Source organism: Symphalangus syndactylus, chromosome 13 (genome assembly GCF_028878055.3).
Source record: "Symphalangus syndactylus isolate Jambi chromosome 13, NHGRI_mSymSyn1-v2.1_pri, whole genome shotgun sequence".
Lineage (NCBI taxonomy): Eukaryota > Metazoa > Chordata > Mammalia > Primates > Hylobatidae > Symphalangus > Symphalangus syndactylus.
Window position 1 is genome coordinate 58,901,261 of NC_072435.2, and position 20,453 is coordinate 58,921,713.

A 20,453-nucleotide genomic window follows, 5' to 3' on the forward strand; every position below is an offset into this window, starting at 1 on the left:
TGAAAGAAGTTGGTGAACACGGAAGGTCATTTCAGATGGCAAGAGGAGGTAACATTGACGTTGAGGGTGGAAAGGACCTGTCTCCTCCTGCTGCCCACCTAATGTTGCCACCAAGATTCCCTGAGGACAATGCCTCTGTCCCTCAGCCCGGGACTTCCAAAGAGATTAGACTGCCCCCCCCCCCGGGACCCAGAATCAGGGTGTACAGGAATGGAGGATGGGGAGAGAGCAAGGCAGCCACTCCTGACCCCTCCAGGAAGGAGCTAGGAGAACCCAGGCATCAGGCTGCCCAGTCCGAGCCCCGTGGTGACAAGGGCCCCTTTGTGCCCCCCTCCCCCGGGGGTAGGGAGGAGCTGGGCCCTGGAGGCAGGCGGCCCCTGGCACCCAGGGGGAGGGGAGGGGCTGGCAAGTGGGGGCCTAGACCCTGGGAGGCAGGGGACTGCGAGCTGGGCTGGCGGAGCAGAGGTGCAGAAGCAACTGAGTCCAAGTGAGTACGGTGGCAGGGAGGCCAGGGCATGGGGAGCAGGGCACCGGGGCAGTGGCACCCAGACGTGAGCAGGGTCAGGTGCTCTGGGTGAGGGAGCGTCGCTGTGCACCCCCACTGATTTAGGATGCAGGAGAGTGTGGCTTGGGGCTGCTTTAGGGATGGGCTCGGACCATCCCTGGGGCAGCGATGGGGCTCTGGGAAGAAACCACAGAGAGAACAAAGGGCCCCCCTCAGCACCCCTTGTGGGTGAAGGTTTTGCAGGAGAGGTTTCCTTGGGGTCCTGAGTGCTGGGCAGATGGGGTGGAGGAGGTCTGCGTCTGGCCGAAGAATAGAAGGATGTCCAGGTGATCAGACACCTGCAGGCTGCAATCTGGGAGATGGATGGGGGCAGTGGGCTGTGAGTGACCGCATTCCAGCACCTGGGCACATAACAGGTGTGTGTGTGTGTGTGTGTGTGCGTGCACACACATGGCTGCCCATGCACCTTCCTCTGGAAGCCTCAGTCGACTTTTCTTCATTAATCCCCACTAAGGAAACTTTTTATTTTTTGTTACTTTTTTTTTTAAGAGATGGGACTCTCACTATATTGCCCAGGCTGGTCTCAAACTTCTGGGCACAAGAGATTCTCCCAACTTGGCCTTCCAAAGTGCTGGGTTTACAGGCGTGAGCCACTGCGCCCGGCCCCAACTAAGGAAATTTTTAGATGCATTTGTCCTCATCCCATCCTTCCCTTGGCATTTTAATCCAACAGATCTGCTGTACATATGTTTATGGACTATGGCCACACACATTGTAATAGCTGAGGTTGATTTGGCCCCCATCCCAAGAACTTGTTTTCCCCGCTGCTAAGAGTGCATTGTCTACCTGCTTGTTTCATGTTTCCCCGGGCATGTGCTCATCCTCATCCACATCTCTCTCCTGTACCTTCCTGTCACAGGTGCAAGGGCAGCATCGGCCAGGTGTCCATCGGCGCGTGTCTGAGTGGATCCGTCTATAGCCATCCTCAGTGTGTGTGTGCAGTTCCTTGCATCTTTGTCAGCCTGGCATGCATGCCGGGCTCTGTGTGTGTGTGTGTGTGTGTGTGTGTGTGTGTGTGTGTGTGTGTGTGTGTGTGTGTGTGTGTTTGCTGAATGCCAGGGCTGTGTCTGTCCAGGTGTGTGTGGACAGCAGCAGAGGCATTGCATGCATGCCTTGGGAACTATGTGAGTGCCAGCCCATCCCTGTGGGCACAGGGGTCCCCGTGCCTGTCTGTGTGTTCAGGGTCCTGTCTGGGTGTCTGTATGAGTCTCTGCTGTGTGTGCCTGCCCCTTCTGGCTGGGGCTACATCTGTCACATTTCATCTCCGCGATTGGATGTGTCTGTGCATGTGTCTCTGTCCGTGGGAAGAGGGTGGTGAAGGCTGGGAAAAGCAATTGCTTGGAAACCCTGGCTCCAACCCCAAGGCAACCCACAGAGCAACAGGGTGCCAGGGGCTCGCTAGCTCCCACCCTGAGCCTTCCTGGCCCTGCTCAAAGCCCAGCCAGGAGTGCCTGACCCCTTTCTTACTCCCCACCTACCCTGAAAGCCCCCCTCAGGCTAAAGCACCCTCTCCCCGAGGGAACAGGACTCTTTTGTACCGGGGACCCGCTTCTGGTGAGGGTGCGGACACCAGGGGCCGTCTGTGGGGTGGGAGAGGGCGGCAGGAATTCACGCGGCATGTCGGGAATGCTGAGACTGTGAAACCCAGTCATTGATGGCTCTGGGTCCCTGCCCGCCACCCCCAGGCCCCGGCCGTGGGACATCTGCTCCCTCACTCCACTCGCCACACCCCTCAGTCTCACCCCCATACCCCAATGCGGTCGTTCCCCCTTCCCCCCCCACAGTTCTCCGACACCCCAGCTTGGAGGGAGTTGTTGCCAGACAGTGGCTTCGAGGCTGTGTGGGAGGGTCCCAGGCACAATGGGAGGCCACATGGGCAGCCTGACAACAGGTCACAACCCATGCAGGAGATACTGAGGCGGGGGTGGGTTGGGCGCCCCGATCCCGCCCCCTTGCACCTGAGGGACTCTTGTTGCAGGTTGTCTGGCAGCTTCAGGTGGACCCAGAAGACGTCCCCAACTCAGGGAGATTCAGGTGAGGGGCAGGGTACCAACTCTCTTCCCTTGCTTCAGCTTTGCAATGCTGGCCCTTCCTTGGCTCTCTGGTTCTTACTTTCTGGAGATCTCCAGGGGCATCATGGTGACAAAGATAATGATCAGCACATCATCACTGCATAGAGACAGGACATGCGGCTAAGACTGCAGACCAACTGTGTGGCCTTGGGCGAGTCACTTAACCTCTCTGGACCTCAGCTATAAAATGAGGATAATGCATCTTCCTCAAAGAGATCAAATGGGTTAAGACAGCAGAATAAGCAGTGAGGGCTGGCGCATGGCCAATGCCATAGAAGGGGTTATAATTATAATTAATAGCAGCAGGCCGGGTGAGGTGGCTCATGCCTGTAATCCTAACACTTTGGAGGCTGAGGCAGGAGGATCGCTTGAGCCAAGGAGTTCAAGACCAGCCTGGGCAACATAGAACATGGCAAGACTCCCATCTCTAAAAAAAAAAGATAACAATAACCAAATAAATAAACTAAAATAAAATTAGCCAGGCATGGTGGTGTGTACCTGAGGTCCCAGCTACTCTGGAGGATCGCTTAAGCCTGGGACATTGAAGCTGCAGTGAGTGAGCCATGATTGCACCATTGCATTCAAGCCTGGGCGACAGAGCTGAGACCCCATCTCAAAAAGTAAAGTTAAAAAATATCAGCAGACCAGGCATGGTGATTTACACCTGTAATCCTTTGGGAAGCCAAGGAAGGAATATTGCTGGAGGCCAGGAGTTCAAGGCCAGCGTGGGCAACATAGTGAGACCCCACCTCCCCAACCATTTCACAAAAAAGAAGAAAAATTAACTGGGTGTGGTGGAGCATACCAGAAGCTGAGACAGGAGGACGACACGAGCTCAGGATTTTGAGGCTATAGCGAGCTGTTATTGTGCCACTGCATTCCAGCCCGGGCGATGAAACAAGACCCTGTCTCAGAAAAATAAGTAAATAAATGCATAAATAAATAATAATAGCAGCAGCAGCTAACATGTGAATGGGCCCCTTCCTGAAGCCCAGATGGAACACCCCCTTTCACTTCCACCAGCCTTTAACCGTCTCCTCTCCCTTTCCAGTGATCACTCACTCGCTGTACACAATGATATTCCTCACGGCACTGCCTCTGTTCTGGATTATGATTTCAGGTAATGGCTGACAGGTGCTGGGGACCCAAGTGCCTTGGCCCCTGAGCAGGCTGGAGGTGGGTCCCTGCAGCCCCCGGCATGTGGTCGGGGATGGGAGCCAGAGGGGGTGATTGGGTAGGATGCGTCCCTGAGCCTCAGCTCTCCTGCTTGCCCGCAGCTTCCCGAGGGGGTCACTGGGGTGCCTGGATGCCCTCGTCCATCTCGGCCTTCGAAGGCACGTGCGTCTCCATCCCCTGCCGCTTTGACTTCCCGGATGAGCTGCGGCCCGCAGTGGTGCATGGTGTCTGGTACTTCAATAGCCCCTACCCCAAGAACTACCCGCCGGTGGTCTTCAAGTCGCGCACCCAAGTAGTCCACGAGAGTTTCCAGGGCCGCAGCCGCCTCCTGGGGGACCTGGGCCTGCGAAACTGCACCCTCCTGCTCAGCAACGTCAGCCCCGAGCTGGGCGGGAAGTACTACTTCCGTGGGGACCTGGGCGGCTACAACCAGTACACCTTCTCAGAGCACAGCGTCCTGGATATTATCAGTGAGTCCCCAGCGGTAGTGCAGGCACCGGGAGCTGGGGCAGCGGGGCGGGAAGGAGTGTGGCCGGAAGGCCTCCCCGCACCTTCCCTAGCAGGTCTGGATGGCAGATCCGGGAGGTGCTGATTTGGCTGGGGGTGCAAACCTCAAGGCCCACGCAGACCATGCAGATGACAGACATGAACAAAGCAGGGCCCCAAAATAGTCTTGCTGCCCTCAGGGGGAAACAGGTGCTGCTACTCTTTTGGAAACACCTGGAGAAAGGCAGCGGGGCCAGGGGGTAGGGGCAAGGCTGCTGGGTCCCCACTTTATCGTGGTGACCTTGGGCAAGTGTCTTCACTTCCTTCGGCCTTGGTTTTCTCTTCCGTAAAATGGGGATAAGAACAGCACGTAAGGCAATAGTGAAAAGCCATCACACGCCCAGAGCAGCACCTGGCACGTGGCCCCCAGCTCTGGCCAACAGAAAGCAGGGCCGTGGCTGTCAGGTGTTCTGAATTTTCAAGATAAACCAGAATTTTGGATTCTTTGGTGTAATCTCCTAATTCTTAAATTTTGGCTGCTGATTCAGATTTCTTTTTTTAAATCCTTTAAGCCAAATAGAATACAGCTATGGCCAGACATGGCAATCAGAATAGGGCACACTGCCTGATTTCAGGGATCCCCCTGCCTCATTTCTGAGCCGTGCTGCTGCTTGGAGCCCTCAGCGCTGAGTCCCTATGAGAGAGCCGGGTTCACCCTGGTGCAGAAAGAGACTGCACAGGTGCAGTACACACACACACCACTCTACAGAAATCACACACTACACACTACACACTGCACACTCTACCTACACACTACCCACACACCACACACACACCACACACTACACACACATCACACACTACACAAACCACACACCACACACTGCTCATGCTACCTACACACTGCCCACACACCATCACATCACACCAAACACACCACACACACCACACTACACAAACCACACACCACACACTGCATACACTACACACACACTACCCACACACCACACACACCACACACACACACCACACCACAAAAACCACACACCACACACTACACATACACCACACACACACCACACCAAGCACACACCACACACTACACAAACCACACACCACACACTGCATACACTACACACACACTACCCACACACCACACACACACCACACCAAACACACACACCACACACACACCACACACCACACACACACCACGTACTATGCAAACCACATACCACACATGACCCAAACTACACAACACCCCACACACACTGCACATATACATGTACTACCCACACATCACACACACACCACACATGACACAGACCACACACCACATACACCATGCACTACACTCACACCACACAAACCACACATCACACACACAACACACATGACACAGACCACACACCACATACACCATGCACTACACTCACACCACACAAACCACACATCACACACACAACACACACTGCACACATACCATACACACAAACCACATGCTACACACATACATCACAAACACACCACACACTACACAAACCACACACATCACACTACACACATGCACCACACACCCACACCACACACACACACACATATACCTACACAGACACACACGCTCACATGCCCGGTGGAGGGTAAACCAAGCAGTCATGGGAGAGGAGAGCCGCTTGGGAAGTGATGAGGTGTGGGGAGCCCACGCTGACGCCAGAGCCACAGGGTTTGTAGCCAGTGTTACCTGGTGCCAGCTGCAGCCTCAGTTTCTTCATCTGCAAAATGAGCAAAATTACAGTACTCACCCTCTCGCTTTGCGGGAGGAACTGGCAAGTTAAACACTGTCAAGTGCTCTGGCCACAACACTGATTTTCATTACGATGGCGCTCTGGTGGCTCCGTGGAGGGCTCCGGGGTGACCAAGAGGAGGAAGGGCGAAGGGAATTCTGAATCCGGAGGCAGGGAGCAGAGGCGGTGCCGTTGAGGAGTACCATTGCCAGCAATGGAGGTGGACAAGGAGGAGGGTGGGTGGGGTAGGACCGGGACCATAGCCCAGTGCTGCTTCTTCAGCCCTCCCTTTCCCCGCCTCATATAGACACCCCCAACATCGTGGTGCCCCCAGAGGTGGTGGCAGGCACGGAAGTGGAGGTCAGCTGCATGGTGCCGGACAACTGCCCAGAGCTGCGCCCTGAGCTGAGCTGGCTGGGCCATGAGGGGCTGGGGGAGCCCGCTGTGCTGGGCCGGCTGCGGGAGGACGAAGGCACCTGGGTGCAGGTGTCGCTGCTGCACTTCGTGCCCACGAGGGAGGCCAACGGCCACAGGCTGGGCTGCCAGGCCTCCTTCCCCAACACCACCCTGCAGTTCGAGGGCTACGCCAGCCTGGACGTCAAGTGTGAGCCTGGGTGCGGGCGGGGCGGGGTGGGGCGGGGTCCGGGGAGGGGGTGGACCTGGGGAATGAGGCCGGAGGCGGGGCCGGGCCGTGATGGAGGCGGGGCCAGGACCAGGGCCAGGCAGGGATTGGGGGGTTGGGTGGGACGGGGGCGGAACCAGGCAGTCCTGGGGCGGGGCCGGGCTGGGAGAGGGCACTGGGCCGGGTCCCCAGCACCTGCTCACTAACCTCGCTGTGTCGCGGGCCTCAGACCCCCCGGTGATTGTGGAGATGAACTCCTCGGTGGAGGCCATCGAGGGCTCCCACGTGAGCCTGCTCTGTGGGGCTGACAGCAACCCCCCGCCTCTGCTGACCTGGATGCGGGACGGGACAGTCCTCCGGGAGGCGGTGGCCGAGAGCCTGCTCCTGGAGCTGGAGGAGGTGACCCCCGCCGAGGACGGCGTCTATGCCTGCCTGGCCGAGAATGCCTATGGCCAGGACAACCGCACCGTGGGGCTCAGTGTCATGTGTGAGTGGCCCACCCTGTGCGTCCACACGCCCACCTGCAGCCGAGAGATAAAGGGAAAGGGGCCTCATCCAGGGCGAGAACCGGCTGGGTCCCGCAGGGGACCGGCCATAAACACGGTCGAGGCCAAGGTGGACAGGAGGGTTGCAGGTCAAGGTGTACCTTCATTCTTTCCACAAGAATCTGGGGAACACCTGCTCTGCCTCACCCTCCTTCCAGGACAAGACCCAGGCCTGCCTCCTAAGGAAGCCTGTTAACTGCAGCTTCCTGGGGGCAGCTCCTGGCTGTTCTGGGACTTGATGTGGGCCTGGCCCCAGGAATCTGCATTTGACTTTATAAAAATTTTTTGGAGACAAGGTCTTGCTCTGTTGCCCAGTCTGGAATGCAGTGGCACCATCATAGCACCGCTTGCCCTCAAACTCCTGGGCTCAAGCAAGCCTACCACCCCAGCCTCCTGAGCAGCTGGGCCTACCGGTGTGCACCACCACACACCAGGCTAATTTTTAGATTTTTTTTGTAAAGGTGGGATTTTGCTATGTTGCCCAGGCTGGTCTCAAACTCTTGGGCTCAAGAGAGCCTCCCACCTCAGCCTGCTGCGCTGCTGGGCCCACAGGCAGGTGCCACCACACCCAGCCAATTTTTTATTTTTTTGTAGCGACAGAGAATCGATATGTTCCCTGGGCTGGTCTTAAACTTCTGGGCTCAAGTGATCCTCCTGCCTCAGCCTTCCAAAGTGCTGGGATTACAGGCATGAGCCACTGTGCCCGGCCAGGAATCAGCATTTTTAAATGAATTCCATTGTAGTTCTAATGAGAGGGTTGAGGGGACTTCAGGCCTCATCCAGCCCCTTGTATGCACATTTATATTATTGGGCCAGCAAGAAGGGTGCTGGTCAGAAGAGGATTCTTAGCTGAGAACCAAAGACAGACCATTCATTCATTCATTCATTCACAAATGTGTATTGAGGCAAAGTGCCCAGCACTGGGGATATTAATAATGACAGCCCCAGCCAACATTTACTCCACAGCGCCTGCGTGCTTTTTTTTTTTTTTTTTTGAGACAGAGTCTGGCTCTGTCACCAGGCTGGAGTGCAATGGAGCAATCTTGGCTCACTGCAACCTCCCACTTCCTGGTTCAAGCAATTCTCCTGCCTCAGCCTCCCGAGTAGCTAGAATTACAGGCGCACACCACCACACCTGGCTAATTTTTGTATTTTTAGTAGAGACAGGGTTTCACCATGTTGGCCAGGATAGTCTCAAACTCCTGACCTCGTGATCTGCCAACCTCGGCCTCCCAAAGTGCTGGGATTACAGGCGTGAGCCACCACACTCAGCCTAATTTTTGTATTTTTAGTAGAGACGGGGTTTCGCCATGTTGGTCAGGCTGGTCTCGATCTCCTGACCTCAGGTGACCTGCCTGCCTCAGCTTCCCAAAGTGCTGGGATTACAGGTGTGAGCCACCACGCTCGGCCTCCTGTGTGCTTTTGACATGCAATCTTCCCCCTGGCATTCCCACGGCTGGCTCTGCCCACCTCCTAGGCTCGCTGAAGCCTTCCCCCATCATCCTATCCCAAACTGTAACTACCCTGATTTTCCATACCGTCAGCCCCTTTATTTTTCTCTACACACTTCTTCCCATCTTACAAAATATATATTTTATTTAATTACATCGGCTCTTTCCACATGGGCCTTGTTCCAGATAAGAAAAGTGAGGCCCAGAGAGGTTAAGATGTGGGTCCACACACAACTGGACAGGGGTAGAGTTGGGATCTGAAGACAAGCACTCTGGCTACGAAGCTGCTGTTCTTAGAAATGAGATAGCCAGGACTGGGGTCACCTGAGCCTTCCTGAACCAGTGTGCTAGGTTTGGGGTGGGATCTGGGGTCATATCTGGGGGTGGTAGTTGGCTGGCAGAAGAAGCACCTCCTGGGTGCTGACCATCAGTCCCATCCCACCCCGCAGATGCACCCTGGAAGCCGACGGTGAACGGGACACTGGTGGCCGTAGAGGGGGAGACGGTCTCTATCTTGTGCTCCACACAGAGCAACCCGGACCCTATTCTCACCATCTTCAAGGAGAAGCAGATCCTGGCCACAGTCATCTACGAGAGCGAGCTGCAGCTGGAGCTGCCAGCCGTGTCGCCCGAGGATGATGGAGAGTACTGGTGCGTGGCTGAGAACCAGTATGGCCAGAGGGCCACCGCCTTCAACCTGTCTGTGGAGTGTGAGTACCTTCTGCTCCCCTACGCTGGGGATGGATGGTTCCGTGGGGGACACCAGGGTTACTGTGGGTGCCCACGCATCCCAATCAGTATTGGCTTTGCCTGTCCTCTGCAGAGACGAGGAAGGGAGGGCAGGGAAGCTGAATTCACAGCAGGAAAATAAAATCCCATCTGAGAATACTGTGTTCCCACATCCGGGAGTGGGCTTTTTTTTTTTTTTTCAGAGTCTTGCTCTGTCACCTAGGCTGGAGTGCAGTGGCATGATCTCGGCTCACTGCAATCGCTGCCTCCTGGGTTCAAGCAATTCTCCTGCCCCAGCTGCCTGAGTGGCCGGGATTATAGGTGCTCGCCACCACACCTGGCAAATTTTTGTATTTTTAGTAGAGACGGGGTTTCGCCATGTTGGCCTGGCTTGTCTCGAACCCCTGACCTCAGATGATCTGCCCACCTCAGTCTCCCAAAGTCCTAGGATTATAGGCATGAGCCACCACGCCCAGCCTGGGGTGGGCTTTTGACCAGTGAAATTTCTGGATCCTGTGGCTACTGCCCCTCTGCATTAACCAGAACAATGACCATGATCTCTAACCTGTGTAGAGTGTCGCTATGTACCAGGCACTGTTGGAAGCGCTGTACAGCAACCCACTCATTTCATCCTCATGACATCTTCATGAGGGAGGTTCTATTACTGTTCCCCTGTTTACGGAGAAGGAAACTGAGACCCAGAGAGGTTACGCCACTTGCCTAAGTTCCCACAGCCAGGAAATGGCAGAATTTGAGGTTTGAATCCAGGCAGCCTGGTTCCATTCTTCTTCCTTGCCCAAGGCTGACCTCATCCTATGTTAAGACAGCAGAATACATTGATGGGGTAATTGTTATACACAAAAGGCTGTGCGGCTCTGTGAGAGGTGGAGGGGCTGAGAAGACACCACACTTATGAACAGGTACAGAATAGCTGGAGAGATGACATAGATGCACATAAAAAGCTACTGTCTTGGAAATGAAACTCACCATTGCACCGCTGGCCAGTGCCTCTCATCTCCTCACTACGGACTGTGCCACCATCTCCCACCACCCCTACCCCCACAGCCATCACTACAGGTTGTAGCAGCCAAGTCACAGTTTTGACTCCCCTTCCTTAAACAACTCCCTCTGGAATGTTGCCTTCCTGTTTCCATTTCCCCTGCTTCCTCCCAAGTTCCTGTTGGCTTCTAGCACTCCTCTCCAAACTTCACCTCTCTGGTCTTCACCATGCCCACAATGGCCCCCACCACACAAGTTTGCCAGAAGGTTTGATGATATTCAACATGCAAAGAATTCAATGCAGTGTCTGCTACACAGTACATGCTCTGTGCTGTGTACATGGCGACAATCAGTACATGGCAGATACAGGTTAGTCCTCGGGGGCAACCTCTCATGGCAAAGCCGTCCCTCTCCTGCTGACCTATAATCTTCGGGCACTTTCCCTCCTGGTTCTGTTCCCTAGCGGGGTTGATGTGATCCTGGCGCAGGGCTGCGTGGTCCCCTGCTCCCTCCATCTATGCGTGCTATCCTGGGCCAGCTTCCCCATCTGGTTGTCCCCTGTTCCCCGTTACACCCCACACCAGTGCTTCTTAAGTTTAAGAGTCAGAGAGAGGAGCCGATGGGCGTACTTGAACAAGAATGCAGCACCACCTCACATACATTTTCCAGTGGGGAGCAGATCTCTCCTTTATAGTAAGAGCAGCGGGCAGCAAATGTGCGTTAGGGGCCTGCCCTGGGCCAGACCTTGAATCCTCTACAGCTGTTTTCTGGCTCAGTTCATTTTTTTTTTTTTTTTTTTTTTCCAAGACTGAGTCTCGCTCTGTCGCCCAGGCCGGAGTGCAGTGGCACGATCTTGGCTCACTGCAACCTCTGCCTCCCAGGTTCAAGCGATTCTCCTGCCTCAGCCTCCCAACTAGCTGGGATTATAGGCATGTGTCACCACGCCCAGCTAATTTTTGTATTTTCAGTAGAGACGGGGTTTCTCCATGTTGCCCAGGCTGTTCTCCAACTCCTAGCCTCAAGTGATCCACCCGCCTCGGCCTCCCAAAGTGCTGGGATTACAGGTGTGAGCCACCATGCCCAGCCTATCTGGCTCATTTTCAATTCTAGGGTCACCCTGTGAAACAGGGCTGTGTTATCATTATCCCCTTTACCAAGGAGAAAACTCAAGGGCGGAATTCCCTGAGGCCAAGCAGCTATAAAAGTTGGTCCGAGCCCGATACTTCCAGATTCTTGTCTGCCCCAGCTGTTAAACCTCTGGCTGCCTCACCTCCCTCACAGCTCTTAGCACTCCAGGACTCAATCTGGCTTCTCTTGAAAACGAACACACAGGCAGATGTGGAGTGTGCAGGCCTCACCCTGCTAGAGTTGAGGGGAGCAGTGGCCGTATCCCCCGCCCCACCTGCCAGCTCCCCACTCTTCACCCAGGCCTGTCAAAGTGCTTGCCCTTGGAGAGTGCAACCCTCAGGCCCCCTCCCTCTCCACACAGTCAATGTTCCCTGGCACCAGGTCTCCAATGTTCATTGACAATGGTGGTGACCCTTGAGCAGGGCCTTCTGTCCTGCCTGCCAACCCCAGAGCCCTGAACGGCACGGGGCATGCAGGAAGCGTGCAACCTTACCGAGTACCTGAGATGTCTAGGGAACTAGCTTGAGTACGTTGTACGTATTGACCTATTTTGTTCTTACAACCATGTGATTGTGGGGAGGGTACCATTATTCACCCCAGTTTAATACAAGGAAACAGAAGTTTGACTGGCATCCAGTCCCAATAGGGCTGAACAGACCTGGGCTAGAATCTCAGCTCTGTCCCCATCCTCCTGCCTGAGCTCAGGCAAGTGACTTCAGCTTTGCAACCCTTAGCAAGGGTTCATAACAGTATCTTACCACAAAGATGGCTGTGAGAACTAAGAGAATTAGGCTGGGCGTGGTGGCCCACACCTGTAATCCCAGCACTTTGGAAGGCTGAGACAGTTGGATCACTTGAGGCCAGGAGTTCGAGACCAGCCTGACCAACCTGACAAAACCCCATCTCTACTAAAAATACAAAAATTAGCCAGGCGTGATGGCGCACACCTATAGTCCCAGCTACGGAGAAGGCTGAGGCAGGAGAATCGCTTGAGCCCAGGGGGGTGGAGGTTGCAGTGAGCTGAGATGGAGCCAGTGCACTCCAGCCTGGATGACAGAGCAAGACTCTGTCCCACCCCCCCACTCCCCCCAAAAAAAGAAGAACTAAGAGAACAATACCGAGTGTTCATAGTGCTACGTACTCTGTGGATATTGGGTGTCATCATCGTTCTCACTGATTTTTCCTTTGGACTCCAGGTTAAATATTTGTTGTGTGTTTTGCTGCTGAGGTTTTGCTCATGTGACCTCTCTGCTGGAATGGTTCTGTCTATCTACCCATGAGTACTTGGGTGGGATGTTACGTATTTTTTTTTTTTTTTTTTTGAGACAGGATCTTGTTCTGTTGCCCAGGCTGGAATGCAGTGGTTTGATCATCGCTCACTACAGCCTCAACCTCCTGGACTCAATTGATTCTCACACTTCAGCCTCCTGAGTAGCTGGGACTACAGGCACACATCACCATGCCCAGTTAATGTTTTAATTTTTATAGAGATGGGATCTTGCTCTGTTGCCCAGGCTGGTCTCAAACTCCTAGGCTCAAGTGATCCTCCTGCCTTGGCCTCCCAAAGTGCTGGAATGACAGGTGCGAGCCACCGCGCCCGGCTGGGATGTTAAGTGTTTACAACACACTTGCGCGCCTATCTTCGGAGTCCCGTAGCCCCTTGTGAGTTACTGACTGTAACCCCCTGGTTTGCACAGATGAGAACTCCATCCTGGAGGCCCAGGAGGCTGAGTGGCCTCACCCAGCCAGTAGATGGCAGAGCTGGGATTCAAGCCAAATCCATCCCACCACAAACTCCTCATTCTTTGTACCTTTGTCTTAGAGGTTTGTCTAGAGTCCCATAACAGTTTCCGCAGCTTCACAGGTTGTCTGAAAAGATACTAAGCACGTGCATCAGCAGGGTGTCGGCGTTCCGCCAACATCCAGGTCGGACACTGTGTCACCAGAGCACCAGCGGGGCTGTCTTGAGTGGAAGTGCTTTGAAAAAGTTTCATGTCTGTCGGTTCAGGTTCGCTGTTATTAATGTACTCTGTGGTGTGTTAGCTGGTTAACGCTATAGCAAGCATATTGCATCTCTGCCCGAACAGGACTTTTTATTCAGTAGACTTAGAGACGTATGCGCAGAGGTTCCCATTCCTGCCATGAATCTGTGTGCCCGTGTGACTCCCAGGTCCACCACCGTTACCGGCACATTCTTTTTGCTGGCAATTGAAAATACGTGGGGTAGGTGAGCCAAGGGTCTCTTGCCTGTGTGTAAGTGGGTTTTGGTGAGAACTCACTGAGAACCAGTTCTCAGTCTAGAGAAAGCCAAGGAGGGTGCTGGACTCTCCGGCTGAGAAAGAGAACATAGTTTAAAAAGCAGCGTTCTGTGCTGTAATACAATTTCGTATTTTGGTACAAAAATTAGCCAGGCATGGTGGCACGCACATGTAGTCTTAGCTACTCACTTGATCTTAGCCAAAAGGCCGAGAAGCGATAGTCTTAGCTACTCAAGAGGCTGAGGCAGGACAATCACTTGAACCTGGGAGGCAGAGGTTGCAGTGAGCAGAGATCGCGCCACTGCATTCCAGCCTGGGCGACAGAGAGACTTTGTCTCAAAAATCATAGTAATAACAATAATAATAATAATAATTCCCTGTTTTGGAAAATGAAAGAAAAAAAAACCTACCAGTACTATTTTTGTAATCCAGTGGCAGCAAAGCTCAACCAAGTGACTTTGGGTGGAGGGTGGTGTTTGGTGCTAGTGGCAGAAGGAAATCTCATGGGTGAGGGAGGGCTGGGGTTCAAGGGGGCTTTAGGGGAGGAAGTGGGGGGCATCTGCAGCGCAGACTGAAAGGAAGGAGCAGAGGCTGGAAGCCAGAAAGGAGGGGATAGTCTAAGCCTGTGTGAGCCCCAAGGGTCTGGGGAGGCCGGGGGCTGGGAGAGTTCCATGGTTCCTCCCTTCTATGTGTGGGGCCCAGAGTGGAGAAGGAGCAAGCCCCTGTCTTGATGGAAACAGGAGGCCCCTTATATCAGTGTGTGATGCAGGGAGGGTGAGTGCTGGGGAGGAGAACTGAGGGAGGCAGGGAGTGAATGACACGTGGAGCGAGGTGCAGCTTCCCTGGGTGGTCAGAGGAGATGCCGCGTGGGTAGAGGCCAACTTGGAGCGAGGGAGGGCGTTCCACAGGCAACTGATGGAAGTGTTCCAAGTTGAGGGAGAAACGCACAGACCCTGGAGTGGGAGAAAGCTCCACGATTTTGAGACACAGCAAGGAACCGGTGTGGCTGGAAAGGACTAAGCCAGGGGGAGAGAAGGAGAGAGCGTGTGGTCAGGCAGGGCCTGAGGGGCCTTGTAGATGAAAGACTTTGTATTTTGGGCTGGGCACAGTGGCTTGCGCCTTAAAATCCCAGCACTTTGGGAGGCCAAGGCAGGAGGATTGCTTGAGCTCAGGAGTTCAAGACCAGCATGGGGAACATAGCAAGACCCTGTCTCTACAAAAACAAATAAAAAATCCTCCAGTAACTATCATGAGTATGACAGATTTACCGTCCTCTGCAATTCTGAACATAAAGCTTTAAAATCAAAAGGCGTTTTGCAAATTTGGCACCACCCTGATTTGACAGCAAAATCTGGCCTAAAGAACGCAAGGCTGTTTGTAATCTACACTGATTTCATTTAGGGTGAATATTCATACTTTTTGCTGTATATATTACATTGAACTATGTGAAATTTTTTCTGCATGTCAAAAATGGTCAAGTGTGGCTGGGTGCAGTGGCTTATGCCTGTAATCGCACTTTGGGAGGCTAAGGCAGGAGGATCACTAGAGGCCAGGAGTGCAAATGAGCTACAGTACTGCCACTGCACTTCAGCCTGGGCGACAGGGCCAGACCCTGTCTCTAAACGACAAAAAATAAAGGATTTGTATTTTAGGTGAACCACGGAGCAACAGAAGGAGGGTTTTGAGCAGAGAGTGCCATGATCTGATTTATGTATTACAAGGTGAATGAGGTTAGAGAGAGTGTAAGAGCCAGGGCCCAGGAGAAACAGCCCGTCCCTGTGACATAGTGCTTCGTCCAGGCTGAACCTGAGGCTAGAGTCGCCTCAAAAGTGGCACCAGAAGAATCGCCCCAAGAGAGCACCCCAAACCATCCCGAAATGAGGCCACTTGGGATTCCAAAGAGAGAGGCACTAAACACCAGGTGATCATCAGTCCAAAGCATTTGGGAGGGGAACTTGCACAGTGCTACGGCGAGAGAGACGGAGATTCTACCCAGACATGTCCCTGAGGGTCAGGGTATGGGTTTACATGCGGGTTTAAGGAATTTGGCCCAGGGCTGGGGCTGGTTTCTTTCATTCTTTCATTTTTGTTGTTGTTGTTTGGGGTTTTTTTGAGACAGCGTCTCATTCTGTCACCCAGGCTGGAGTGCAGTGGTGAGATCTCAGCTCACTACAACTTCTGCCTCCCAGGCTCAAACGATTCTCCTGCCTCAGCCTCCCGAGTAGCTGGGACTACAGGTGTGCACCACCACACCTGGCTAATTTTGTATTTTTAGTAGAAACAGGGTTTCACTATGTTGGCCAGGCTGTTCTCAAACTCCTGACCTCAAGTGATCCAACCACTCTTTGGCCTCGCAAAGTGCTAGGATTACAGCAGTGAGCCACCGTGCCCAGCCTCTTTTAGTGTTTTGAGCAACAACCTAAACACCTTTATCAGTGCCTGGGAATGTTCAAGGCCCCAGGCGTGGGTTAGTGAAGCTTGCAGTGAAAACAGGCAGCCGGCGGGGTCGTAGTGAGGTCAAGGCACTCTCAGGACACAGAAAAAAGGAGGGGAAATTGGAGGACCCTACAAGAAGCTACCGCCCCCATCCTTGGCCACGCTGGCCTTGCCTTGAGCCAAGGAGTCTCCCGGGCCGGGCCTCGCATTGGCTCCGGGCCACCCTCAGTCTTGATTTTGCCCCTGCAGTCGCCCCTGTGCTTCTCCTGGAGTCCCACTGCGCGGCAGCCCGAGACACGGTGCAGTGCCTGTGCGTGGTGAAGTCCAACCCGGAGCCGTCCGTGGCCTTTGAGCTGCCGTCGCGCAATGTGACCGTGAACGAGAGCGAGCGGGAGTTCGTGTACTCGGAGCGCAGCGGCCTCGTGCTCACCAGCATCCTCACGCTGCGGGGGCAGGCCCAGGCCCCGCCCCGCGTCATCTGCACCGCGAGGAACCTCTATGGCGCCAAGAGCCTGGAGCTGCCCTTCCAGGGAGCCCGTGAGTGGCGTGGACTTGGGGTGGGAGCCACAGGAGGGAGCGGGCTCGTCTTGGATCCAAGCTCCCAAGGCTGACCAACAGCCACAGAGCATGGGCTATGCAGATTGAGAAAAAGGTCAAATGCTCCCTTTCCGGTTGGAGAGGAGAAGCTGCCCTGAGTTTGACCCGAGTTTGCTCCGACCTTTGAGGTATGAGCCCCTCCCCAGGGCCCTCTAGCACGAAAGGGATTGCCCTGGCACGAGGAGGCTCCATGCCGATCAGTCAGTGCAAGGATGCCCCCGCTGTGTGAATACCTTGACTGTCACCCCAGCACGTCTCCAAAGTTCTCAGGTGTCGTCACCACCACCCATAGTCCTAAGGGCCCCTGGGTCTTCTCTGTCCTCAGATCGACTGATGTGGGCCAAGATCGGGCCTGTGGGCGCCGTGGTCGCCTTTGCCATCCTGATTGCCATCGTCTGCTACATTACCCAGACACGCAGGAAGTGAGTGCCAGCCGGGGCTGATCTGGGGATGGGAGTCTCCAAAAAGGGGACCTGGTGGGAGATGGAGGCCCAGAGTGGGTGGGGAAGGCAGTACCATAAGTGTAGAGGAGGCAGATTCTATTCTGGGAATGTTCAGCTGGACAGAGGAGAGTGGGTTCCTGTTAATTCCAGCCCCTGCTGGTCAGGGGCATGCCAGAGCCTCGGCTGAGCCCTTTACACACATCATTTGAGACCTGTTTCCCCATATTCTATTTTGACAGCCTCCCTACCTCTAGGAACTCTCCCCTACACACTCCAGTGTGGTGGGAAAAGTCCAGGTACCCCCTGCAGCCACAGCAGCAGGTCTACTTGATGCCAGAAGCCCCAAAGATTACACACATCTGTGGCAAAAAAAAAAATATGCCTTGGCCGGGTGCGTTGACTCACACCTGTTATCCCGCACTTTAGGAGGCCACGGCGGAAGGATTGCTTGAGGCCAGGAATCTGACACCAGCCTGGGCAACATAGCAAGACCACATCTCTAAAAAAATTTTTTTTTAATTAGCCAGCGTGATGGCACACACTGTAGTCCCAGCTACTTGGGAGGCCGAGGTGGAAGGATTCTTGAGCTCAGGAATTAGAGGCCAGCCTGGGCAACATAGGGAGACCCCGTCTACAAAAAAATGAAAAAATTAGCTAGTCATAGTGGCATGTGCCTGTGATCCCAGCTACTCTGGAGGCTGAGGAGGGAAGATCGCTTGAGCCTGAGAGGTTGAGGCTGTAGTGAGCTGTGATGTCACCACCGTACTCCAGCCTAGGTGACAAAGAGAGACCCTGTCTCTAAAAACAAACAAACAGACAGACAGACAGAAAGCCTCTCCAGCCCCAAACCACACCCACCTGGCCCAACTCAGCTGCAGACGTGTTTCTTCCTTGTGGCGCACACACATCAGCTGTCCTGAGAAATAAATTAACCCCTCTGCCTACATCCTGGCGGCAAGAGGGGCAGACAGACCCAGAGCCTATGAGGGAAACCTGGAGAATCCAGGCGGGGATCCTGAAAAACGGCAGAGCTCAGGGGCCAGGTGACTCGTCCCCAGCCGGGCAGGGGCCACAGAGGTGGGAAGGATGGGCCGTGTGGGTAGGAGAGGCTGGTGGTTCTGAAAGGGCTGCTTGCCACATCTTAGAGATGAGTGGGAGAACTCTGAGGTCCCCTGAGCCAAACTCCTAAAACATGTGCGGGTGCAGAAAGGGAGGGCAGAGGGAGGTCTGACGAGTCCTGCCCTGCAGAAAGAACGTGACAGAGAGCCCCAGCTTCTCAGCAGGGGACAACCCTCCCGTCCTGTTCAGCAGCGACTTCCGCATCTCTGGGGCACCAGAGAAGTACGAGGTAAGGACCAGGCTCCAGGCTGGCCTGGGAACCTGGATGCCAGGGACACTGAGGGCGTGGGAAGAGCCTGTGAGGCCAAGGGGCAGGGGAGTGGGAGCGGCCTCTCACAGGAGGAGAGGAAGGACATTCCGGGGCTGGGTTGGACCTGGAGGCTGGGGAGGAGGTGCCCAGGCTGAAGCTGTGTAGGGGGTGATGGGATGTGGGGCCTAAGGGCCCCCTCCCCTCCTTGCCTGTGTCTGTGACTGCATTTCCTTCTCCAATAGTCCAAAGAGGTTTCTATCCTGGAATCTCACTGAGCGCCCCAGGAGGTAGGTTCCGGGGGCCTCAGGGTGCCCTCCTCTGGGCCCTCCTTGGGCCCTGGGGTTGGCATGCATGTCCGTGTGTCCCTGTCAGGCATCAAGGTGGTCTCTGGTGACGTCTGGGCCTGCCCGGCGGTGCTGGCATTGTCTAGTCTGTCCTGTTGCAGCTCCCTTCTGTCTGTGGCCACCGTCCTGTGTGTCCAAATTCCTGTGGCTAGGGGGCGGAGGGAGGGGTGGGAAGCATGGGGGGAACCCACATGTCACCTGCAGCACCTCCCAGATTGAGGACGGACCCATGCAGGACCCATGGGGGGGCACGTACCAAACCAGGTATTTCCAGGAATTTGGAAAGATGGGGTCCCGACTAGGTGGCTTTCACCCAAAAAGGTGTTCGGGGTTAAATTGTGTGCCCTCAAAACTCCTATGTTGAAAGCTTCCTGGCCGGGGGCAGTGGCTCACAGCTGTAATCCCACCACTTTGGGAATCTGAGGCGGATGGATCACTTGAGGTCAGGAGTTTGAGACCAGCCTGGCCAACATGGTGAAACCCCGTCTCTACTAAAAATACAAAAAATTAGCCAGGTGTGTTGGCCGGCGCCTGTAATCCCAGCTACTCGGGAGGCTGAGGCAGGAGAATTGCTTGAACCCAGGAATTGGAGGTTGCAGTGAGCAAAGATCGAGTCATTGCAATCCAGCCTGGGTCTCAAAGAAAAAGAAGAAGAAGAAGAAAGCTTCCTGGAGAAACTGAATTTGTAGGCAAATTTCAAGCTCAGCAATGATTAACACTGGCAGAAGCTCCAGAGTGGGACCCGGTGACCGCGGGGCTCGCTGGGCCTGCGGTCCTTGAGAAAGGAGGTTCTCGCAGGGATTTATTTGGGACTGAACTCAGGAGCTCTGAGGGCGCAAACACTCTGGCCTCTGCATCGGGAAAAGGCAGGGAGCAGGACCCTGCTAATGGGTGGTTTCCCCTCCTAGAGCGAGAGGCGCCTGGGATCTGAGAGGAGGCTGCTGGGCCTTCGGGGTGAACCCCCAGAGCTGGACCTGAGCTATTCTCACTCGGACCTGGGGAAACGGCCCACCAAGGACAGCTACACGCTGACGGAAGAGCTAGCTGAGTATGCTGAAATCCGGGTCAAGTGAAGGAGCTGGGGGCAGCCTGCGTGGCTGACCCCCCTCAGGACCCTCGCTGGCCCCCACTGGCTGCGGGCTCCCTTCCTCCCAAAAGTAGCGGGGGCTGGGGCAGGAGGGGAATGAGGCAGGTGACAGTGAGGTCCTGGGGGCCTGACCTCCCCCTCCTTCCCAGCTGCCCCTCCCTGCCAGCACCCCCACACCCTCATTAAGGCTCCTCTCTAACCTCCTTTACCCTCATCTGTCTGGAGGGGAGCTCTGTCTGTCCGTGTTATTTATTGCTACTTCCTGCCTGGTCTCCTGCCCCCACACCTGGCCCTGGGGCCTGTACAAAAGGGACATGAAATAAATGCCCCGAAGCCAAATGCCAGTCTAAATCCTGATGCTT

General features: G+C 54.8%; 1 protein-coding gene across 5 annotated transcripts; it reads left to right on the top strand.

Annotated features, from left to right (window-relative positions):
* Positions 1 to 389: 389 nt before the first annotated feature.
* MAG (myelin associated glycoprotein) lies at positions 390 to 20,430 on the top strand. Of its 5 annotated transcripts, none has more exons than XM_055237655.1 (12): positions 430 to 487; positions 1,425 to 1,689; positions 2,544 to 2,599; positions 3,689 to 3,757; positions 3,915 to 4,283; positions 6,391 to 6,687; positions 6,935 to 7,192; positions 9,151 to 9,411; positions 16,501 to 16,788; positions 17,174 to 17,270; positions 18,540 to 18,639; positions 19,913 to 20,430. In XM_055237655.1, exons 2-12 carry the CDS (start codon positions 1,670 to 1,672, stop codon positions 20,075 to 20,077), a joined length of 1,980 nt encoding a protein of 659 aa, XP_055093630.1. In that variant the 5' UTR covers positions 430 to 487; positions 1,425 to 1,669; the 3' UTR covers positions 20,078 to 20,430. The 5 variants fall into 5 exon arrangements, with proteins under 5 accessions (XP_055093633.1, XP_055093630.1, XP_055093631.1 ...); XM_055237656.1 differs by having other exon boundaries at positions 1,425 to 1,497; XM_055237658.2 differs by lacking the exon at positions 1,425 to 1,689 and having other exon boundaries at positions 390 to 487.
* Positions 20,431 to 20,453: the final 23 nt, after the last annotated feature.